Source organism: Medicago truncatula, chromosome 2, assembly GCF_003473485.1.
Source record: "Medicago truncatula cultivar Jemalong A17 chromosome 2, MtrunA17r5.0-ANR, whole genome shotgun sequence".
Classification (NCBI taxonomy): Eukaryota; Viridiplantae; Streptophyta; class Magnoliopsida; order Fabales; family Fabaceae; genus Medicago; species Medicago truncatula.
The window spans coordinates 1984536-1995817 of NC_053043.1; the positions used below are offsets into that span (position 1 = coordinate 1984536).

General features: G+C 33.2%; 3 protein-coding genes across 3 annotated transcripts; 2 read left to right on the top strand and 1 right to left on the bottom strand.

Annotated features, from left to right (window-relative positions):
* Nucleotides 1–597: 597 nt before the first annotated feature.
* LOC11425139 (magnesium-dependent phosphatase 1) lies at nt 598–2494 on the top strand. The gene is made up of 3 exons (XM_003593221.4): nt 598–927; nt 1013–1129; nt 2067–2494. Exons 1-3 carry the CDS (start codon nt 640–642, stop codon nt 2253–2255), a joined length of 594 nt encoding a protein of 197 aa, XP_003593269.1. The 5' UTR covers nt 598–639; the 3' UTR covers nt 2256–2494.
* A 1178-nt stretch (nt 2495–3672) lies between these two features.
* Nucleotides 3673–4589, top strand: LOC112419235 (uncharacterized). Its single transcript, XM_024776414.1, has 2 exons — nt 3673–4013; nt 4067–4589. The coding sequence occupies exons 1-2, from the start codon at nt 3673–3675 to the stop codon at nt 4587–4589; spliced, it is 864 nt and encodes a 287-aa protein (XP_024632182.1).
* A 1876-nt stretch (nt 4590–6465) lies between these two features.
* LOC11419789 (uncharacterized protein At4g38062) lies at nt 6466–10706 on the bottom strand. Its single transcript, XM_024776551.2, has 3 exons — nt 10535–10706; nt 7297–10084; nt 6466–6732 (listed from the first exon to the last, which is right to left on the bottom strand). The coding sequence occupies exon 2, from the start codon at nt 10068–10070 to the stop codon at nt 7341–7343; it is 2730 nt and encodes a 909-aa protein (XP_024632319.1). The 5' UTR covers nt 10071–10084; nt 10535–10706; the 3' UTR covers nt 6466–6732; nt 7297–7340.
* Between the last annotated feature and the right edge of the window lie 576 nt (nt 10707–11282).

Here is an 11282-nt window from a genome sequence, read left to right on the forward strand (position 1 = left end):
ACGCATACTGTTTTTGTTGTTGACAATGAACTTCCAAATTTCTGGAAATTTCTTTCTCAAATCATAGAACATTTTGAACTTTTTTTGGCATCTCTTGCACTGAACTTCTCCATCAACATTGAGATTTTTTTATATATATATATTTTTAAATATTAAAACTTGGGTTAACAGTGCTTTAACTCCCTGTAATTTAGGTCATTTCTGATTTTCTCCCCTATAAAATAATTTTTTTGAATTTCATCCTTGTAATATGAAGATTTTTTGGTTTTGGACCTTCATGAAAAATTTCACCCCCTGTAATTTGAGAAAATTTAGGTTTACCCCCTTGTAATTTGAGCAAATTTCGATTTATCCCCTGTTAATTTTAGCAAATTTCGGTTTACCCCCTGCTATATCTTCGATTTTGTACAGTCAAAATTCATGAAGGTCCAAAACCAAAAATATTCAAATTACAAGGACGAAATCCAAAAAAAATATTTTACAGGAGGTAAAACCGAAAATAACCTATATTACAGAAGGTAAAACACTATTAACCCTTAAAACTTTTTTCACCTTAGACCCACTTTGTGGCTTAAATTTTTTGTATATTTCCCTTTTGAAAATTTATATCGCTCAATCAAATTAATCGTTGGGGGAGAAATGGGAGAGTCTTCAGAGAAGGCGAAGTCAGAAGCAGTGAAGATAATCGAATCATTCGAAGTTGTTCCAAAACTCGTTGTTTTCGATCTCGATTACACTCTCTGGCCTTTCTACTGCGAGTGTCGATCGAAGCGCGAATCTCCTTCTCTCTATCCTCACGCCATGGGAATCTTGTTGGCTCTTAAACACAAAGGAATCGATATTGCAATCGCTTCTCGATCTCCAACTGCAGATATTGCGAAAGCTTTTATTAATAAACTGGGAATCACTTCGTTCTTTGTGGCTCAGGTTTGTGTTGTTCTTGTGGAATGAAATTCTGTTGATAGAGTTGTTATTGTTGAAGTTTTGACCTAATTTTTGTTGTTTTGTTCAGGAAATATATTCGAGTTGGACTCATAAAACGGATCATTTCCAGAAAATTCATTCTGCTACCGGAGTTCCATTTAGCTCTATGCTCTTTTTTGATGATGAGAATAGGAACATCCAAACGGTAACAATCATTAATCATATATAACAATGATAGTGTATGTTTGGATTGATGGTGAATTTGACTTAATGATATGCCAATGTGATTTTAGTAAAAATAAAAACTACTACTAGAGTTTGAACAAAAGTTGAACTTTTGGAGTAGAATCAGTAAATTGATTATGCATTTATATAATTGATTTTACGTTTAGGGTTGTTTTAGCTTGAGATTAGAATATGGAGTTTTTACCTCTATAATTGTTTTTAGCATTGAATTTATTATTGTTTAATTCACTTCTATACGATTGTATCAAAACATAAATTATTTTACCTTTAACTCACTATTTGGACAAAATCAATTTAAAAATTGTTTTTGAGTGAATTGATTCTGGCTAGAATTGAGTTGAAGGTAAAGCGACTTATGTTTGGATACATTCATGTAAAAGTGAGTTCAACAATAAATTTGAGTGTAAAAAAATCAATTCTAGAATTAGAAGTTACAATTCTAGTTTATAGTAGAATCAATTTTGGAGACAAAATCAATTCTACTTTTAAGAAAGCAAACATGTCAAAATCAATTTCAAACCTCTAGAATCAATTTTGGCTCCTCCAAAAGTGGAAACAATTTGAGCTTATCTGCTGTAAGCACTTGTGAGCTATGACACACTTATGAAAACAACTTATAGATTATACAAACATAGTTTGAATTTCCTTTATTCATAAGCGCTTATGTTGTAAGCTGCAAAGTTAGTTGTTTATCCAAACACGGTCTTATTCATAATCAATTTTTGTCACTGTAGAACTAAGCACACACAATGCCACCATGATTTTGTCAAATTCACTTTCAATCCAAAAATGATGAACATGATATAATAGTACTAGTGATATTACTAGAGTATTTTTTTTTCCCATTTTTCCAACTAAGTGACTGCTACATAATTTGTTTATATCATTCCATATAGGTCTCTAAAATGGGAGTGACTAGCATTTTGGTTGATAATGGGGTAAATCTTGGAGCCTTATCTCAAGGTCTTACACAGTTTTCTCGAAACTGGAATACATCACAGAAGAACAAGCAGAAATGGCTATCCGATTATTCTAAGAAGCCAGATACTTCCAACCCTGCCCCATCAAATTCAGCGTCCAAGTAAAAAAATTCTTTGGATTTTATTCAAAATCTAATTCATTGATGAATTTGAATATATGTTGTATAATTGTCATGAAAGTCCTACTTGAATTGTAGTCTCATTCAAATTACTGACGGCCAAACATGTTACCTCTGTCGTGTATAATTATTAATTGTGCACGTGTCTCATCTTAATTCACCTTGATATTCATGTATGAAGAGCCCTGTTTTCTATAATCATACTAGTTTATAGCTTTTCTTTTCTGTTCCTTTTGTCGTTCTTTCAACTTTGTATTCACCAAAATTAAACAACTTTCTGGTATTATCAAATTTAGTTATGTATAGTAGAGCAGTGGTACTCTCAGAGTCTCAGGCACGGATGCAAGAGGGTTTTGGGGTCAGCTGACCCTACTCTTTGTCAATTTTTTTAACCAATAATACCATATTTTTATATGTTTGATCCCACTATAATATTCTTCTTTAAGAAAACTCCACTTTAATTTTTTAGGTTGCTCACACATAACTCAATTTATACACTTGAGAACAATATAAACTAGGCTTAATTACATTTTTGGTCCTTGTGTTTTGGCCTACTCACGAAACTGGTCCTGCCCTTTTAAAACAGAACAAAACGGTCCTTCAATTATCATTTTTGTTGCATTTTTTGTCCTGTCCCCCATTTTATTCTCCAAAAACGCAGAGAAATGACAGTTTTAGACCTACCCCATATGCTCAACCATGAAATAAACAAGGAATAAAACATGTGGGTACAAAGAATCCACTTTATTCAACACACTAACCAAAAAAACCCTAATTTATAACATATGTTTCAAATTAGGGTTTTTTTGGTTGGTGTGCTGAATATAATAGATTCCTTGTGCCCACATGTTTTATTCCTTGTTAATTTCATGGTTGAGCATAGAGGTAGGTCTAAAACCGCATAAAACTGCCATTTCTTTGTGTTTCTAGAGTTTGAAAATAGGAGGTAGGACAAAAAATGCAACAAAAATGATAATTGAAGGACTGTTTTGTTCTGTTTTAAAAGGGCAGGACCAATTTCGTGAGTAGGCCAAAACACAAGGACCAAAAGTGTAATTAAGCCTATAAACTATTATATTATATTTGTTAAAAACAGTAGTACTACATTTACTCTATACATTAAAAAAAATATTAAAATAAAATTAATGGTCACAAACTCACTAGAAGATGAAAAGTAACTTTGCAGATTGGCCTAACGGTAGTATTTTATAATTGTACCAAACAAAAAAAAAAAGATGAAAAGTTAAATAGCTGATGAACTAGGGTGTGGAGAAATTTCCAACGGGCGTGGCTTGAATCAAGAAAGTACAATAACAAGGGCTGGAGATACTAGATGGGGATCATATTATGGTACATTACTAAGGTTGGCTTCTTTGTTTCCTTCTGTGTGTGATGTGCTTAATATGATTTTGGAAGATAGCTCAAACTCAGACCATCGAGTTGAAACTCGTCTATTGTTGAATAATTTGCAGTCTTTTGAATTTATTTTTCAACTGCTTTTGATGAGAAATATATTGGGAATTACTAATGATTTATCTCAAGCATTGCAAAGAAAAGATCAAGATATTGTAAATGCTATGTCATTAGTTAAAGTTTCAAAGGATAGATTGCAAAAGATGAGAGAAGATGGCTGGCATAATTTACTATGTGAAGTGTCATTGTTTTGTGAGAAGCAAAATATTGACATTGTAAATATGGATGATGCATTCGTGTTACAAGGAAAACCAGGTGTAAACTTCAAAAGGTTTCAAACTTGCATCACTTTCAAATTGAGGTATTTTATCATGTGATTGATAGACAACTTCAAGAGCTTAATAATCGATTCACCGAGGTGAGTAGTGAATTGCTTATTTGTGTAGCAAGCTTAAATCCAAGAGATTCATTTTTTGCATTTGACAAGGAGAAGTTGGTTAATTTGGCTCGATTTTATCCATCAGAATTTTCTTCTTTGGAGCTTACGGGAATAGGCAATCAACTTGAAAATTATATCAAGGATGTTCGTTCATGTGAACAGTTTTCTAATTTAGATGGGATTAGTGATCTTTCAAGAAAGATGGTGGAAACTAGAAGACATATTGTTTATCCAATGGTGTATTTACTTTTGAAGTTAGCATTACTTTTACCTATGGCTACTGCAACCGTTGAAAGGAGTTTCTCTGCTATGAAATTTGTGAAGAATCAAATGCGCAACCGTATGGGAGATGAGTTTTTGAATGGTTGTTTGGTAACATACTTTGAGAGTGATATATTTGATAGTGTTGAAAATGAAAAAATCTTGCAACGCTTTCAAAATATGACGTCACGAAGAGGGAAATTGTAATTCTTCGTGTCTTTAGTTTTTTGATATAGTCATATACTTTTTGTAGTTTTCACTATTTTGCTTAATGGTAATGACTTCATCATTTTAATGGTTATGATTTTATATATTTTTGTTTAAATATTTATGATAAACGATCTTGACCCCACTTTCTGAAATTTCTGGATCCGTCCCGGGGTACTCTACTACTAATAATATAATAATAATGCAACTACTGCTCAAAATCTGAAAATATTCAACCATTGTACATGGACCAAGGATCAGAGAATTTTTCTAACATTGTTAAACAGACTAAACATGAGAGAAGATTCTCAGCAATCACGTAAAAAACTTAAAATCTTCAATCCCAAACTTGTTCTCGTCCATTCCATACACTACATATTTATAGTCAATCGTCTTCTCAATTTTATAGACATTTTCAATGTGGGACTTTCTTTGTTTTAAAGTTTACGTGGAACTACTCTTACTCTTGTAAGAAGGTTTGGCTTCGTTTGTTTTAATTTTACAGAATAATCAATTAGTATTAGTCCAATAATGTTCACATGAGAATATTTTCAGACTCCTATTTTCACCATTTATTATTTTTTACATCTTATTATCATGTAAATGCAATCTGTTGTTTTTAACAGTCTAGATTTGAGACCATAAAAGAGCAGCCAGAACACGTTCTTTTGTTTTCAAATATGTGATTTTGCTTTCGTAGAGGGAAACAAAATACCATTTTTTATTAATAACCTCCCCTTGGACTTCACACACACAAATTTGCGGTCTTATTATGCACGTTAACTTTTAGTGATTTTTTCCTCTTCAAACTTTTTGTGGTTTTTCTTTGCCTCTGATTTTTTTTTTTTTGCTCACGTTAATATAATGTTGAGAGCAACAAACATTCCGGCATCATCATTAAATGATAATTGCTTTTACGAGTAGTAGTAGTCAAATCCAAGAGCATATAAATTAGAATGCTAATTTTTGGAGAACTAGTATAATTTATATACGTGAAAAAAGAATAATGTTAACTGTACTCGTTTGAACACACTCTTTTTAATATTTATTTTTTTATTGGGTGAAATATACACCCTCCGGTCACTAATATAAGCAAAATTCCACATTTTAAATACATTCAATTAATGATTTATGTGGCTTTATTATATGTCACATACATCATTAATTGAATGTATCTAAAAATGAGATTTTTGCTTATATTAGTGACCGAAAGTTGTATATAGGTTTCACCATTTTATGTGGAACACATTTCTAAAGTGTGAGCTACATGTGTTTCATCCAATAATAAAAGGATGGATGTTAGAAAAAATATTTTATCCAATAATAAAAGAATGGATATTAGAAAGAATGTGTTAAAATGAGTGTTGTTAACATTACTCGTAAAAAATTCTTCTGAAAATGTTTTATTATTAAAATATTTACAAATCAATATGAATTTTAGCTAAAATACTTTGAAATCAAAATGGTACTTTCAAATCTTTTAAGTTCATAAAAACACTTTGAAATCTTAAAAGTGTGCTATAAATCCATCAAAATTATATTTCTTTTGGGTACTCAATCTTACAATTATCATAAAAAGAATGCAACCGAGGCGTAAAATCTAAAAGGATTCAGTCAGTCTTTGAACATGTTAGTAATAGTACACAAACATTGGTTCATATGTCAAGGTGATTGATTTGTCATAAGAAAGGGCTCCCCATTGAAGAACCCTCGTTTCTATCTTTTCTTTTCTGTTCCTTTAAAAGAAAAAAATTACTCTGTATTCACCAGAATTAAGCAATCTCTATACTATTATCAAATTTATGTAGAGCGAAAAATAATGCAACTACTGCTCAAAATATGAAAGAATTCAATCATTGAATAGACTTAGACCACATGGACCAAGAATCCGAGATTTATTTTGATATTGTTCAACAGAGGTTTTTTTTTTTTTTTTGAGAAAATTGTTCAACAGAGTTAACATTCAACTAATCCATACATCTCTAAAGCAAACGTGTGTCAATTAGTGAAACAACAGAATAGATCATACACGAGTGATATCATCTTATTATCTTCCACCCTTCTAATGCATATCATAGAGCAGATGTAAAGAGTATACAAAGTTGCCAGCACAGATTCAGCTTGCTTGAGAAACAATCAACACCTGCATGTTCAACAAGAGAATTTCTCAGCTCACTTACCAAGGGAAACACAAGTATAGCATTGAGTGATAATAGGCCAAAAACCGATCATCTGCTATGCATAACAAAATAGCAACATTGTCAACACTTTATGAGTTTTGAGGTATATCCTGGCCTGGATGAGGATCCAGATCCAATTTGCCTAAACTCTTGAGTTTCAAAACAAAAAAAACAAAAAAAAAAACTACATTTTACGCAAATCAGTTATGGGAATATTATGGATGCATCAAGAAATCGCAATTTCTGCTAGTCTGCTTTGAAGTTAGCCTACAATTTCTTGTTGTCCGAGAAAGTATCATGATAGGTTATTAAATGGGTTTGCAGTTCTTGGAAAAATGACAAGTAAAAGGGTTTTGCTTTGCTAAAAGAAAACGGTGGCATATGAGGCTTAGAAAAAACATTATTATGAGCTTCCTATAGCATGTCTTCAGACATATTCTTCCTTAAAAGACAGCTGTTTGTAAACATTTTGCATAAACAACTAAACATGACAATATGAAGAGGTGCTTATTTCTGAATTTGTATACCTTAAGGCATTTACTTCAGCAAGAACGCAAAATTCTTCTCTGGTCTACATATGCAAACTGTTAACCTCTCTCAATGGCAATCGGCCATCAAAATTTTCTTCAATTTTTTTATTTGTGCAAGGAAAAAGAAGACCATTTGCACTATCTTGAGCAGAACCATGTAGCTTATCACAAACTACTGAATCCATTGCTGTTTCATTTTCCTCATCTATAGAAGTGTTGAACTGCATATCCTCACTAGACAAATCACCAATTTTGCCATAGATGTACTCTATATGTGCCAACATATCTTCCCTTTCTGTCGATAACTTTGTAATATCTAGAAGCAAATTTCCATTCTCAAACTTGATCTCTGCAATCATCTGTTCCATCTTCTGCTTTTCATTCGTCAACTTTTTAGTTTCTAACTCCATGGCTTCTAATGATAATTGAAACTGCTTCGCTTCGTGTTTTAAATGGCAATATGATTCTTCAGTCTGTGCCAAATTCTCAAGCAAACTTTTAATTTCCAATTCTGATTTAATTATTCTTGTGCTCTTCTCTTCAATTTCTAGCTTTGTCAGGTATTCTGCATTCTTCAAAGCCTCTGTAACCATGCTAACCTCAACCAACTTTTCCACTTGAATTGAAAACGAGAAACACAGGGCCTCCAAAAAATCTTGTTCTGATGCTTTAGCTAGCTCCTGAAAGTGCTTTATAGTTTCATCTTTCTCGTCTTTAATCTTCCAAAGAAGATCTTCCTCCTGCTGAAGGGCTTTTTGTGCATCTAGTTGAGCAAGAACTGCATCTTCTAATTCTTTTTTTATGGATTCTTGCTTCAGGCTCGCAACGGCTATATCTTTCTCAAGATCTTTTATGCAACAATCCTTCTCCATCATTGTTTGGACAAGTTCATCTTTCTCTTGCTTAAATCTCTCGGCTTCCTTTGCTTTCTCTGCATTACAGGATTCCAGTAAAGCTATCTGCAGCTGAAGGTCTTCTGTATCCCTCTCCTGATCCTTGACAATGCAGAGAAGGTTTTTGTTCTCCAGCTTAAGGGCTTGCTCATTTGCATCCCGTGACAGAAGAGAAGTTTCCATCTCTTTACACGTTCCCTGAATTTCTTGATAGGAAACTCTAAGAGTTTCAACAGTAGACTTCCAATGCCGCGCTTCACAATCTAATCGAGATAGTTCATCATTCTTACTGGCCATTTCATGTTTTAGCATTTCTAGAGCCTCAAATGAAACTTTTCTTTCATGTTTTAGGGTGTTTTCCATCTGCAAGAGCTGTTCTTTCAATATGAGTTGGCCTGCAGATGATTCCTCAAGACATTTCTTCTGGTGTTCAAACTCTTCCTCCAACAGAAATTGTTTTTGTGCCATAGTTTTTAGAGAATTATCTTTCAATCTCAGTTGCTCACTAAAATTTAGAATCGTATCGCCATTCTCTTCGACACAAACTGCTTTACCGGTTTCTGTACCGAATGATTTGGAGTAAGCATCAGCAACAGCAAGGACAGATTTAAAGATCAACAGTTCAATATGATTCTCTTCAATAGCACAATAACAATTTTCCAGTTCTATCTGAAGCTCCCTAATTTCTTGTTCTTTGTTGGTTAGTGCAGATTGATAACCAATAACATCTGCTTCCATCTTTGCTACCTGACAATCCCATTGAGATTCTTTAGACTTGAGAACTGAAGAACAGTTTTTATGAACCTCCTCCAACTTTCTAAGCTTGTTGCGAAGCTTAGATGTCATAGAATTCCCTCCCGCACCACGTATTTGAGCTTCTCTAAATTCTTTAAGCAAATCACCCACTTCCTGATTATCCTGTTCAAGGAGAACAATTTTCCTTTCCAATTCCTTCACAAGAATCTCTTTCTCTGCCAACGAGTTTCTTAGCTCGGCTATCTCATCATTCCTCCGAACGGTCAATTCTTCTATCTCAAACTTCTTTTCTTCACACTGACCATAAACATCCTCAAAACTAGTCTTGAACTCGGATATTTCAGCCTCCAAAAGCTTCCTCTTACTTTCTTCGCAAGCCAAAGCATGATTACACATCTCGAAACGTGATTGAAGCCCCTCCAAAGTTCTTGTCTGAGAATTCAAACTCATCTGCAAGGAAGATATTTCACCAACCAGCAAAGATCTCTCCTTTTCCCACTCCTCCTTGCTCAATTGAAACTGATCTTTAAGATGTTGATAAGCTTCTTCAAGATGCTTAAACTGTTCATTTCTCCATTTAATTTTATCTTGCACAGTAACATTTTCTTCCTCCAATTGCATTATCACATCCTCTTTCAATTTCATCGTCTTGGCTTGCTTAGCTCTCTCCTCAGCCTCAATACACTTCTTCTCAGCAGCCAATAACGACGACTTAAGGCGCGAAACTTCTTCGCTACTTTCACAAACATTCTTCTCCAAACAACTGTTTCTAGCAGTAATTTCATCCAAAGTCAAAACCAACTCACTATTACTTCCCTCCAATTTGAACACCCTCTCAGCAAACCTAGCTTCAATCTTGTTATTCTCCGAATTCAAATGCACAATGTACTTCTCTTTTTCGCGCAAACTAGACTCAAGATCCTCATTAATTCTCTTCAGTTCATAAATCTCCTCTGACTTGAGATCGAGCTCACGGGCATGTTTCTCAGCAAGATTTGTAGTTTCTCGGGCACGATCATTCTTCAAACTTTCAATTTGTTGTGTTTTGACTCGGCATTCTGCCCTAAGCTTCTCAAGTTCTGCTTTAGCATAATCTAAGTCAGTGTGCGAGCTATCCTCCATTCTTTAATTTGCCCCTAAATTACATACAGATTTGAGATTTTATGACTAAAGTTCTGCTTGGATAAACAACTTAAATCACAGCTTTTATCATAAGCGCTTATCATGATAAGTGCTTTTGTATAAACCATTTCTATATCAAAAGATAAAATTAGGTTAAATCATTTTAGTACAAGTTATAAGCTGTTTTCAAATGTGAGTAGATACATTCAAAAAAAGTGAATTCGAACATGCCATAAGAAATACATTGATTAACTTTAATAAATTGAAAATTACAAGAATTAAAAAATAAAATTAGATTTGTGCAAAGTATAAGTTGAAAAAATAGATCTGGTCCATAATAATGTAATACATAAATGCGTAAATTCAAGAGAGAATGATAATATATTAGTAATGTAACGGTCACAATAATGATAATAATGAAAATTTGTTGTTAAGATGGAAGAGAAATGAGGAAGGAGCGTTACCTGAGTTCGTTGTTGATGAAAATTGAGACCGAAACGGAACACAACAGAATCAATCAATTATGAGACTGTGTGTGTGAGACAAAGCGACCAGGACGCGGTCTTTTCTTTTCAAATTTGGGTTTTTTTTGTTTGGAAAGGTAAGGGGGAAAAAAAGGTTTAATAAGTAATTTTGACCTCTCAAGTTTTAGAATTGTGTGATTTTGACCTAAGTTTAAAATGTGTGATATTGATCACTTAAATTTACACTCTTTTGTGTTCACTAGTCTCCATTCATATTTTGATCAATTTTGAAAGGAAAAATGCTCGCGTGGTTAAATTTAATGATGTGGCATCTCCATGCATTCGTAAGTGTGAAAATTGAAAAATGTACGAGATTTCTAAAATAATGGAATTATTTTTGACTTATTAGAATACCTAAGATCAACTACATGATGTAAAACACAAGGAAAATGGGCAGAACACAACTTAAATGCGGGCACTCGGCGTTTATATGAGTGACAGGTGCAACTTAGGGTTGTCAGAAGCCTCTATTTTATGTGTTTTTGGGTTCCAATAGTAGTAATTCTTCGTAAATTTGATTGTAATGTATTGTTTCATTGTTATTACATAACTATAAGTGAACGAGTACATTTCTTGAATCAAAAGTAGTTCTGATTTCAAATGATTGTACATCTTCGTGAAAGGTTGTTTTCTCATATTTTAAGTGGTATGGATTTTGATATATACCTCAAAATCTTATGCAAAATTT